The sequence below is a fragment of the Polyodon spathula genome, unplaced genomic scaffold, assembly GCF_017654505.1.
Source record: "Polyodon spathula isolate WHYD16114869_AA unplaced genomic scaffold, ASM1765450v1 scaffolds_1308, whole genome shotgun sequence".
Classification (NCBI taxonomy): domain Eukaryota; kingdom Metazoa; phylum Chordata; class Actinopteri; order Acipenseriformes; family Polyodontidae; genus Polyodon; species Polyodon spathula.
Genome location: NW_024472791.1, coordinates 17,214 through 30,002, shown reverse-complemented (window position 1 = coordinate 30,002; position 12,789 = coordinate 17,214). Strand labels below are relative to the sequence as shown.

Here is a 12,789-nt window from a genome sequence, read left to right as displayed (position 1 = left end):
ATGATTAAGCCGCTCTTTCCCGTCATCCATTGTTTGTTCAGTCAGCAGGATCTCTTTGTGTATTTGTGCGTCACCCTAAACATTTCCATCTCAGAGCAAGCACCCAGCCTGATACCTGCTCCAGACACACTCGCACACACCAAACACAGAGACATAAATAAACACACACACACAGTGCAATCCTTTATCCAACCCTGGTGTCATTCTGAGGGACAAACAAACCTCACAAAGCCACTCATTTCAAAAGTAGGAGTCCACTGAGGACAAAGGTCAAATAGCAACCATTTGAATAATTGCAGCACAATTCTTCAAAGGCACGAGGGCAGACGTCCGCACATCAGAGTACCCACACAGTGAAGAGCTGGAGGCTGGGTGAGTGACAGCTCCCTGTGCTCCACACCCCCCTGGGGGGGGGGTCTTGATTACTGCAGTAGCCTAACGAAATCCACAGTGAGAGGGAGGAGCAGGAGCTGCAGGATTTCAACCCCAAGCAAAGCATCTCTACTGGAAGGGCCTCTCCAAGGAGGAAGGGGCCTAACTCTCCACCCATGGCCTGAAGCCATGGCTCGTTTCTCTTTCCTACAAAGTGTCTATATAAACGGATCTTAACATTACAAAACTGCTTTTACACGGGCCTCACCCCACTGTGTTCTTATTGCATTTGGTAAGGTCAACACCTTGTTCTATTTTTGTCTTGAAGCTTGACAAACGACAGAGCAGGCTGCAGTTCTCGTGCGGCATGCAGGACACAGCAGCACAATGCGCCTGGGGCTTTAGGCCTGCAGTGCCGCTTGAGAAACAGGCTCCGGCCCCTGTCTGGCAGGAAAAAGGCACGCTGCCCCTTTAAGAGAAGCCGCGGCGTGCCGCTAGAGTCGATGCCTCTTCACGTGCACCCTGGACTCCTCTCTCTGGGATCATCTGAGACTCGGCTGGAACACATGCTGTCGTAACCAAAGCCAGATGTGCAACCCGCTCCCCACTCGTTGCGTCACTGATACATACGTACATTTAATTACACACAGCATCTGGCTTGTGAGCCCAAGCTGTGTCACGCTCAATTACAGGCAAAAAGGGGCAGCCCAAAGTCAGGTAGAAGAAACAGAAGTGGAGGCGCTGGAAGGGAGGGAGCGTGGTCAGTGAGAAGTACTCCTTAGCCGTCTCCTGTGACAGGCTCTGAATCCATTCCAGTGTCGTACCTACCCTGCAGACAGACAGACAGACAGGGCAGTGCCGACAATCCCTTGCCTAGCAAAGACACTCAATCCCTCTTATCGTTTAGCTAAAAATGAAGACTGAACACCTTTATTCTCTTGAGGTGTTTTACAGTGTTGTTTAAACACCTGGGCCAAAGTCCAAGACCCACAGAACTACCTCGTTCCACACACACACACACACACACACGCATACGCACACATACACACACACACATATGCGCACATATAAGCACCCCCCCACACACACAAGACAATTTGCAACTTACCAGCTTCTTACTGAATTAAGTTGATTTGCATTCATTTTCATTCCAAGGGATTAAAAAAAAAATGAATAAAACAAACAAAAACACAGACACGCGATCAAAACTCCAGTACCCTCTCTCCCTCCAAGAGGTGCTTTAGTAGTTTGGAAGCACAACAGAAATAAATTGCGGAAAAAAAGGAGTCCCAAAATATTCCTGTCTTCCCTCTCTTTGTACTCCGTGTCTCTCCCTCTCCGAGAGGTGGGCTGGGAAGGTGTGGCTGTCTCTAAGACGTGGCCCGGATTCTCTGATCAGGGTGGAATGGCAGGGTGAGGTGTGGCTGGGAGTCTGATTGAGTCTGTGGTAGGGGTTTATTAAAAAGGGGTGTGGTGCTGAACATGAAAGACTTGAAAAGAATAAAAGAAAAAAGACGACCCACTGACTTCTGGAAAAAGTTTTCAATAATAAATTGCATATATATATATATATATATATATATATATATATATATATATATATATATATATATATATATATATATATATATATATATGAGACACATAAGCACACTTATTTTTAACAGTTTGTAGTGAGATTTCCAGCCAGGGTTGTGTGAATTCACACTCATTTCAGCTGGTGTGTGTTCTACTCTTACAAAGCCGTGCTGGCCTATGTACTACCTGGGTATCTGTGTATTTTGGACAGGGTGCCAGGCGAGCAGGGTGTCACACTAGCCCGTATACGCCCCCCTGTGTGACCCACAGGCTCTCACCTGGACATGTTGTCTGGCGAGCAGGCCGAGTTGTTCTCCGTTGAGACGCTGGTGTCCACGCTGTCAGAGCTCTCCAGGCTCAGCGTGTCGTAGGCTGGCTCGCCGCTCTGCGGGGGCCGGTGGTGAAGGATGGAGTGGTGCACCGGCCCGGAGAGGTGCGTCTGAGAGCTGTGCAGCGCCTCCCACTGGCACTGCGCCTCCACCGCAGCCTTCTGCTTCAGCTCGGCCAGCCTGCGCCGCTGCTCCTCGATCACCTGATGACCTGCAGGGGGCGCAAGCCGGGTTAGAGCAACACAGCTCAGACAGGAATAAAGAACTTGCATGAATTAAAATGAGTAAGGGCAGCTTTCACAGTCCCTGATTAGTCCAGAACTTCCTACCTTTTTTTCCAGTCCCCCCATGCTTTTTCCATGGTTATACTCTGTATTGACCAGCCTTGTTTTATTTCAGCATTCTTTAAAATACTTCACTGGGCTTTACATTGCTTGCTTGCTTATGCTTTACCATGCTTTAATTGTGCCTTACTGCACTACACTTTTAGAATGGTAAACTTTTATAAGGGTAATGTTACCTAAGGTAAGGCAATAGCAGTGCTAATAGTGCAGGGTCTGTGAAAGCAGCCCTACGTGAATGGACAGGACTGAGTGCAAGCAAACCACACAGGATCCAAACAGCGCCACGGAGGGCTGCACTTTATTACACATGTTTGCAGATGCATTAAATAGGAATTCGAGCAATCGAATATTTGTCTGCATTAATAAAACAAATCAAAGATATATTTTCAAAATAAACTAATGCGTAAACGCACACACACACATGCGATGGCTCTACCTTTGGGGGTCTCTGCGCTGGAGGGGTCTGGCAGTTTTGGATGGGTATTTAACAGGAGGGGTAGGACAGGAGAGGAGGTGGAATCAGACAGACAGACAGACATCAGAGTTAAAATATAAAGCAGGACAGTCCATCAAAACTACAGGCAGCAAAGAGTACAAGAAGAAAGTGCTAGAACATACAAGCCTGAATCTTTCTAGTTGAGGGGTCTGTCAAAGAACTGGATGAGAAGTTTCTTTCAGTATTACTGCAGTAACACGGGCGCCAGCCTGGGCTGAACTTGACATGTTTCTATATCTCTGGATGTACAATAGTTCTGGAGAACTCACCCCTGTATGAAGCTGCAATTGGATGGCTTCCAAGTTTACGCAGGACTAGTTGTAATAGTTTCAAGGTCAAGGGCAGTTCAAAAGTATAAAGAGATACACTGTGTCAAGGCGTTTAAAGGCAACAGCTAACAGGTTGGACTGGTGCAGTGCAATAGGGAGGGCATTGAGAGCACTCTCCTCTATTACAGCATCTATCCCAGCACTGGACGCTTACCTTTCTGCTGCAGAGCCAGCTGCCTCTTGGTCTCAATGTCCTGCATTGTAGCGGCCAGGTTCCGAGGCAGGCTGCCTGTGTTGTTATAGACCAGCAGGGGGCCCTGTTGAGCAAAGAGGGGGAACAGCAGCGTGAGATCACAGCGAGCGAAGGCCGTGCTGAAAACATCAGCTCCGGATGAGCATCCTGTAAAAGGCTGGCAAGGTGGCAGCTCATGTAAACAAACTGTACAATGCAGTTTTATCTTTAACTGAAGACTAACACTGCAATCGAGCTCTCTCGTGGCGTCCTACCTTGGTGGGGGTGCCACGCCCTAGTGTTGAGGTGTTGCACTGCGGCGAAAGGGCGGAGCCAGTCTTGTTGCGCGGCAACGTGGAGCTGAAATCGCTGTCCACCTTCGAGCGATACATCTGGGGAGAGAGGGACAGTTAGAGGCGGGTCCTGGAATGAGATATAGGGTGGGGACACCTTGACATGCTGCACGCAAACACACGGCTACCGTTCCTTCAATCTAAATTCACCAGGAGTCAAACAAAACAATGTCATCACAGCTCTAACATACATCTCCAGTATTGAAGTCTTGGATGCTGAAGACCACTCCAATCCGAGGTGGAGAGAGACAGAGAAGGTCAAAAACAGATGAGGAGGAATGGCATTTTATACAATGCATGCATGCATGAATGAGTGAATGCATGAGTGATCAAACAGGGTGGATCCAAGCCTGAACAAGCAATAGAGTTTAACCACACCGAATCTGGAAATGTCTCACCCACAGGATGAATGGGTTCAACTTGGTCAACTGTCAATATTTTGTGTGGGGCTGAACAACACCACTAGAGTTTAGGGGCCATGTCTGCAAAGCCTGTAACCCAGTTCCAGATAAACATGGTTTATTTTTCTATAGTTACTAAAAATGTCTTACAATGAACACACAGTGCATATGAACACGCAGCACTGTTAGGAAACCATCCAGTTTCGCTGCTAAACTCCTGCACGCTCAAGTTTGAACCCTCCCTTCCCTCTAAAGTGAGGACAGAGAGAGTGAGAAAGCAAGCGAGAGAGAGAGAGAGGAGTGGGAGAGAGAGAGGGGGGAGGGGGAGAGAGAGAGAGAGAGAGAGACGCTTTACCTGGACTGGCCTGCGAGTCAACAGAGATTTGGCTGGCAGAGGAGGAGGGGGGGTGTGAGGAGACTCCTCCCCACAGGCCATGATCTCCTGGTACCACTGCTCTAAATCGAGAGCAGGGATCTGAGGCCTACCCCTCTGAGCAGCCATGAGAGAGAGAGAGAGAGAGAGAGAGAGAGAGAGAGAGAGAGAGAGAGAGAGGGGTGCAGAGTGACAGAGAGGGAGAGAGAAACAGGATGTTAATGGAGAAAATATAAATAGTATGGATCTACATGCAGTGTGGCTGTTGAGGTGCCAAGAGGTATTGCCTTCATCTACAATCAACAATAAAAACGGCACCAATCTTCAAATGTACAGATTGACGATGGCATGCATTATATTGTGGTTTGTATGCAGTGTAGAGCAGTATGAAAAATTGAGGGGTTCATTTGGTATGCTCAATTCACCCATTTCTCTTGAAAAGAAAATGCATACATCCTTAGGAATGTCTATACCATATATTACGTTTTACAAGTCTCCATATATTGTATGTGCCAGACTTTTTAATACAAAGCATGTCCTTAACCATGCTTTCCAAAACTTTCATAAGTGCAGCTCTTTGGAATTGCAAACAGACAAGCCCCCGGATCTAAGGGATGGAGTCAGACACACCTCAGCTGAAAGAGAGAGAGAGGTGGCCTGGGACTGAGGGTCAGGGGCGAGCGAGGAGGAGGAGGGGCAGGCAGCAGCAGCAGAGCGGAACGCTGGGAGAGCGGAGGAAGACGATTGGGCAGACTCAACCTTTGACCTCCCGAAGATCTCGTTTAATTGGCTGACAGTCACGTACTCCTTTCCCCACCCCGAGGCAGGAAGCAGATAAACAGAATGCGAGAGAAAGACAGAGAGCGAGAGCAAGAGAGAGAGAGAGAGAGAGAGAGAGAGAGAGAGAGAGAGAGAGAAATCAAGAGGAAATTAGGGTTTTCAAAGTAAACAGGTTAAATAATGTTACTGTAAAAATAAAACAGCTAACCTGACAGTACGCACAGTACGAATGGAATGCCTTCATCACAGCTCAACAATAACCTTCAGCTTCTGAACTGAGGACTTTAGTAATGCTAAAATAAACTTGTAGAGATATGCCAGTGCTGCAGTTTTACAGGCTGGAATGGTGATTCCATATTGAATTACATACCCACCCCCCCACACACACACTTCCTATTTGAACCTGAATCAGCCAGAGAGAGAGAGAGAGAGAGAGAGACAGAGAGAGAGAAGCGAAGCCAGCATGAGAACAGCATGATGAACCCCTTGAGGACCAGATCATTTGCACCCGGGACAGGCATTTACTGTTTTACAGTCAAACTAAATGAGACACAGCAATGCACCTGTACTGAACTCGGAGGCACAGTGCAGATCAGTGCCACTGAAGTGCAATAACCTTCTGCTGCACAATGCCACCAAACTGGCACCAGAAAAATACCAGCTTCACACACATTCAGGGGCCATATTGCCAGACTTTAATTAACTCCTATTATTTTGAGAAATGTTACAAATCTGGAGAAACAAAGACCACTTTAAAGTCAAAACTGAACTAAATATTAACAATAATAATATTAATAATAATAAATTTGGCATGTCATGTTAAGTAGGTGAGTCTGGTCTTGAAGGGGTTAAGGGTACCTCGTGTGCAGCTGGAGGTACGGCAAGCGAGTGGCTGAGCTGAGCTGTGGTGGAGCGGTGGGCATCACGGTGACTGTCCCCGTAGATCTTAAACACGTCAGACAGCTTCATGTACTCCTACATGCGGGCCAGAGCGACGCAAACAACAGGGAGCGCTCGTTACACTTGGGACACAGACAGAGACACACGCACTGACACAGACAGACACAAACAAATACTCAAAACACACACACACACACACACAGCTGAACAGCAATGTCAGCACGCATTGATATATGCAGAGGTGTTCCTGCATGTAGAAGACTCACTGAGCTTTTACTCCAAGGGAAAAAAAAAAATCACCCAGAATTGAAACACTCAAATGTGACAGATGTTTCAACTACACTGAGAAAGTGGAAAAGTCTTATTTACTGGCTTCTTTTTGTATTTAAAAACAATAATAATAAATCATTAATATGCATGCCTAGTTTGAAATATTTACAGGGTGTCGTGCCTTTTTTTGTGTAAGCAGTGCACGCTAGACACTAGCTCACAGCCCTCATGAAAGCTTTCTATCCACTGTCCAACAGAAACAGAACAGACTGTACTGTAGCTACCAGCTTTCACCACATAGCTCAGCTGCAAAAAAAAGCTGGGTGAACCTGTGCACAGACCTGCGCAGGAAAAACAAAAAGGTTTCGTCACAAAAGAGGGCTCTGCAGTGCTCTTATTGAGAATAGCCGTTCCACAATCACACCGGCAAGAATCTCCATGCAGCAGCAGGCAAGCTGCTTTCCCCAAAGGGATAACCACCACCGTCACCAACACCCCCATTCACACACATCCATACACACCCGCAGCTCTGTGCGGATGACCAGTGAAGCAGTCTCAGGACTAGGGCTTTCAGATCCTGAGCGATTCGTTTCGGAGAGGACTTCTACAGTACCTCTTGCATTACAGGGAAGAGTTCAAATTGGAATATCAAAACAGAACCGTGGGTTCTTCAGGAATGTTGATGGATTCCAGAGTGTTGCCAATTCGCTCACCCTGTCAGAAATTCCAGCAATGGCTGGAAGGTGTAGTTGTTGGAGCGGGGGAGGAGCAGGCTGCATGCAGAAGCAGGTTACCTCTTGCACCTTGGGATAGATTTGCGAGGATGAAGCAGGCAAAGCGGCAGCGTGCCCCCGGAGGGAGTCCTGGGAGTGGGCTTCCTCGAACAGGTCCTTCGGCTCGTTGATATGAAGCACTTCCTGTTTAAAGTTGAAAGGTCAAGAGGTTCCGGTGCTGCCATCATCATCATCATCATCATCGCTGGACATGTTATCCGTTAAGAGGCTACGCTCTCCACACCACACTGATTTGAACTGAATCACTCACTTAGGATGGGAAGCACACCCATGTCATGCTGGAAGAGCTCAGGGCTACCCTGTAACAAGACCTGCGTCTCTGGTTTGCACTACATCGGGGCACACAGACAGGCTCACCGCACACCCAACGCACAGCCTCCTGCTGAAATAGCATCCTGCAAAACACTTCATCCCACGTCTCTAACCCCCTGCACCACCTGTGGCATGTTTATAAAGTCTGAGTGGTAAATGCCATTGCTTGTGTACAATTGCAATAACCACGAAATCTGGAAACTGCTTCCAGTGAAATGCACTTTGAATTTTAAAAACTAGACGCGGGTGTTTTATTTTTTTGTGAACAAAAGCAGAGCAGCCCCGGGGTGTGCAAGGAAACGGTTCTTTAGAACAGTTTGTCAACGTGAACAGATAAGAGGTGGAATAAGCAGTGGCAGTATGAAGTATGCACCACTAGTGCTTGTGTTTTGCTACTCTATCTTGATTTCCTATTGTCTTCCCCCAGAACGCTCCTGTGGAACTATACCATAGTTCTGCTCAATATACAGCAGAGAAGGAAAGCCACCTTCCACGTCAGATTTGAAAGACAGCAGGTAACTGTGTGTGGATTCCCGGAGTCTGCCAGCAGAGGGCGGCAGCGCGCTCTTTCTCTCACCTCTTTCATGGTGGAGGAGCTCTTGGGGAAGCTTCTGCCTCCGGTCAGGTTGAAGTATCTCTTCTCCAGACTGGCCAGCCTCTCCTTCTCCTGCAAACAGACATAGTCACACAGGTCAGCAAAGCAACCAGGAGACTCTGCACAGTATCTACACAGTCCAACAACACTGAGAGACTTTGCACAGTATCTACACAGTTCAACAACACTGAGAGACTCTGCACAGTATCTACACAGTCCAGCAACACAGAGACTCTGCACAGTATCTACACAGTTCAACAGCACTGAGAGACTGCACAGTATCTATACAGTTCAACAGCACTGAGAGACTGCACAGTATCTACACAGTTCAACAGCACTGAGAGACTCTGCACAGTATCTACACAGTCCAACAACACTGAGAGACTGCACAGTATCTACACAGTTCAACAGCACTGAGAGACTCTGCACAGTATCTACACAGTTCAAGAACACTGAGAGACTGCACAGTATCTACACATTCCAATAGCACTGCATTCCCAAAGCAAACTCCACTGCTGGGATCTGACTACAGCATGCAATACAGTCACAGTGCAGCCTGGAAGGAAACAGGAGCACCGCTGGATAGCAGTGGGACCAATGCTGCAAGTGTGACTGCCAGAGCTTGGATAGAGGTGGGTATTAAGCTCAAAGATTAAATGTAAAACCTGGACTGGCTCAAACTGCTCTGCAATGGGAGTCTCACTGCACTGACGGTACGGATGCCAGTAGGAGTGGGAGGTATCTCTTTACCTTGTGCAGCAACTGCACAGTCAAGTTCCTGTCCTTGGCCAATCTCTCACACTCCTGGGCTGCCTGCAGTCCCAGCTGACTGGCCTGGCTCTCCAGAGCGGCCACCTTCTCCTGGGGAGAGAGAAAGCGACAGGGATCAGTATGGAGCGAGTGGGCAGGGGGAGCGAACAGGGAGGGGAGCGAGCAGGCAGGGGGAGCGAGCAATACAGCTAATAAGATATGCTTTCCTATGCTTTACCATCCTTATGCTTTTTACTACGGGAAGCTTCCTAAGGCCACCAGTGGGCCCTGATAATCTCGGGCTCCATTATTCTACAGCCAGGGTGTCCAAGATTGGCCCTTCCACTCCAGCTCTTTGTTCCAACCTTGTTCTTAATGAACCAATCAAACCTCCATCCAGACCCTGAAGCAGTTCATGACATCATTTTACCTGTTAAAGAAAGCGGAAGGGTCCTCCAGGTCTGTGATTGGACAGCCCTGCTCTACAGCTTCAAAATGTTTATAAAAATCCATCGTTCAAGGGATTCTACTCAGACCTGAAAGGTCTATAGAGGCTTGGATAACAGTTAAGAGGAGATCATGGCAAAACAAGGCAGGTGTTGAGATTAATGCATGACACAGACAGACAGACAGACACACACACTGCATAGCGAGGGTGATTTCTCACCTCTCTAGCTGCATGCCTGTCTGGCTATCCAGAGTTGTATTTGTCTGCCCTACCTTCCTCTTGGCCACGTTGCTGTGGTACTCTGCCTTCTCCTGCAGCAGCTGCTGGCTGATGGTCTCTCTCTCCTCCTCCAGACGGCTCTCCTTCTCCAGCTGCTGGAACTCGAGGTCTTCGAACAGCTTGGTCTCAGACTCCAGGGTCTCTGCTTTCTAGATGCCAGCACAACAGCGGCAATGAGGCAACAAGCACAGAGGCAGCTTCCACACAGTATAGAGACAGCTCAAGGACAGTATGGAGAGCAGCTCTGACACAGTATAGAGACAGCTCAGGGAAAGTATGGAGAGCAGCTCTCACACAGTATAGAGACAGCTCAGGGATAGTATGGAGTGCAGCTCTCACACAGTATAGAGACAGCTCAGGGACAGTATAGAGAGCAGCTCTCACATAGTATAGAGACAGCTCAGGGACAGTATAGAGCAGCTCTCACACAGTATAGAGACAGCTCAGGGACAGTATAGAGAGCAGCTCTCACACAGTATAAAGACAGGTCAGGGACAGTATGGGGAGCAGCTCTCACAAAGTATAGAGACAGCTCAGGGACAGTATAGAGAGCAGCTCTCACACAGTGTGGAGGTGGTTTTGGGACAGTGACGTATCATTGCTTATTAAGTCACTTGGAGATTAAAGGCTTCTCCATACTTCAGTGCTGTGACCTCCAGCAGCCAGAAATGCGACAGAGCTGAGAGAAATTAAACTCTGGAGACCAGTCTCCCTCGGCAGACAGTCACACAAGTGTGAACCAGACTTCAGACTAAACAGCAACAGTGGCAATGTTTCATCACAGAGCACTGAAGCGCTGGTACGATTCTGAATACAGTGGGGAAAGGTGACCTTTCCTGGAAATCTTCTTAGCAGTAGCGTTGTACTTGCAACTCTGCTACAGCAAGCTGGCTTTAACATTGCTTCTGTGGGAAAACACAACATAAAAACGGAGCTCCACAAAATAAATACACTGTTTTATATAAAAAAGCCTTTTGACACACTTCTGACTCTCCATCATTAGTGTTTAATATCCAATGGGGTTTATAAGCCAGTCTAACACTGCAGCAAATATGGAACAACGATGTACTGTCACTCACTGCACAGTGCTAGTCTAACACTGCTCAATCAGTCACTGCACAGTGCTATGGTCCTGAATCAGTCACTGCACAGTGCTATGGTCCTGTCAATGTGCTATCAGTCACTGCACAGTGCTATGGTCCTGTCTTTATTCAATGTGCTATCAGTCACTGCACAGTGCTATGGTCCTGTCTTTATTCAATGTGCTATCAGTCACTGCACAGTGCTATGGTCCTGCTGCACAGTGCTATGGTCCTGTCTTTATTCAATGTGTCTTTATTCAATGTGCTATCAGTCACTGCACAGTGCTATGGTCCTGTCTTTATTCTTCCTGTGCTGTGATATTATTTCTTAGAAGTATAATTAAACAATCTGTACAATGCAGCACAACCCACAGTCACACTATACCCCTCATGTCATCTCAAAGTAATTAGTATTGCTTTACAGCATGTGGGCGTTTATTCCCAACATGTATAATTAAGCACCCACATAAAAATGCTTTTCTGCGCATTTCCAGCTTCTTAATACTGAAAAGTACTGAAACAACACACAAAACGAACATTATTAAAAATAACACACGTGGCAGCGGAACACGAACACAATGACATTGTACGACACGACACGACAACCCAGCAGCAAGATGGTACAGTAGCTGAAATCAGTCGGTTTAAACAAAGACAGAGAACCAAAAAAAAAAAAAAAACAGAGAACCCCGAAAACATAGGAAATGCCAAACTGAAAGCACAAAGAAACGAATAAATAAAAGAACAATCACAACGGAACAGAAGAGGGGTCAAACCCACAAAACACAGGAGCTGAAAGCAAGAGAGCAAGAAATGAGCCTCCAATACCAGCCCAAACACCTTACCACACGGCCAGAAAACAAAGGACCCCCACCTGTGCCCTGCCACAGACCAATCGTGTGCCGGAGGAGGAGGAGTTATGAGCAGGTGAGAATGGGTAAGGAGGAGGGGGCAGGGTTAGAAGCCTGGTCAGAAATTCCAGCAATGCTTATTGGCCAGCACTGGTTTTCAGCTGTGCAGTGATTGGAGACTATTAGTGCTGGTTTTTTTCAGCCTGTAACACTGGTTTGAAAAAAAACGGCATATTCCAGTCCTTTCATCACTGTAAAATTTAGTGAAAGAAAATAGCTTTTCTGTAGAATGAACTGCTGTCTACAGGGTCTATTACAGCAGTGGCTGTAAACCAGTTTGATTGAAACCCAACTGGGAGACTAACCAGTATATTTAGCTACTCGCGACTATAAGGAGTAGTTGTGTGCAAATCATTTTCCCCTTTAAGGTGTTTTTGCTGCAATGGTACCACCATTTGGCCACAGGGTGGTAGTGTGTGCTATGCAAATATCTCATTGAAAGCGAAGCAGCTTCAGTCCGCACCAGCAGCCCAGCTCATGGCTTGAATTTGAGATTTCAGGGAGGGTTAGGAAGGTTTCCGATGGTGTTTTGAGGGGGTTCCGATCTGTTTTCGGCGAGGAGGGTTGGGGGGTGGGTGTATAGAACTGACCCTTTTGAGCTGGTCCTGCAACTGCTCCCTCAGTGACTCGGGGCAGTTATGAAGCTGGTTCTTCAACTCAGAGAAAGCGTCCTGGAGCCTTTCTAGAGCTTCTCGTTCAGCGTCAACATTTGCCCTTTCCTAAAAAACACGATCCAGGACAGGAAAAAAGAGAAAAAAAAAACAAAAACACTGCTCAAATCCACGCCATGCAAAGCACTGAGGTTAGAGGCCCCCAAACAGTGGAACAGCCAGAGACCTGGGGTGTTTGGACTGGAGTGGAGGGGGGAGGGGGTATTTAAACATCTTATACAGAGCAAATAACACACTGCACTGCTGAGAA

General features: G+C 47.3%; 1 protein-coding gene across 1 annotated transcript in view; it reads right to left on the bottom strand.

The window, feature by feature from the left end:
• The window catches only part of LOC121309540 (pleckstrin homology-like domain family B member 1), a gene marked incomplete at its 5' end in the record, with an annotated part of 36,211 nt that overhangs the window by 6,212 nt on the left and 17,210 nt on the right, over nucleotides 1-12,789 (bottom strand). Inside the window, 12 exons of the mRNA XM_041242521.1 lie at nucleotides 2,229-2,490; nucleotides 3,060-3,086; nucleotides 3,603-3,705; nucleotides 3,896-4,012; nucleotides 4,730-4,864; nucleotides 5,378-5,554; nucleotides 6,386-6,502; nucleotides 7,492-7,614; nucleotides 8,381-8,470; nucleotides 9,149-9,259; nucleotides 9,869-10,024; nucleotides 12,459-12,587. Coding sequence (XP_041098455.1) covers nucleotides 2,229-2,490; nucleotides 3,060-3,086; nucleotides 3,603-3,705; nucleotides 3,896-4,012; nucleotides 4,730-4,864; nucleotides 5,378-5,554; nucleotides 6,386-6,502; nucleotides 7,492-7,614; nucleotides 8,381-8,470; nucleotides 9,149-9,259; nucleotides 9,869-10,024; nucleotides 12,459-12,587 — 1,547 coding nt within the window. The remainder of the gene's footprint in view (nucleotides 1-2,228; nucleotides 2,491-3,059; nucleotides 3,087-3,602; nucleotides 3,706-3,895; nucleotides 4,013-4,729; nucleotides 4,865-5,377; nucleotides 5,555-6,385; nucleotides 6,503-7,491; nucleotides 7,615-8,380; nucleotides 8,471-9,148; nucleotides 9,260-9,868; nucleotides 10,025-12,458; nucleotides 12,588-12,789) is intronic.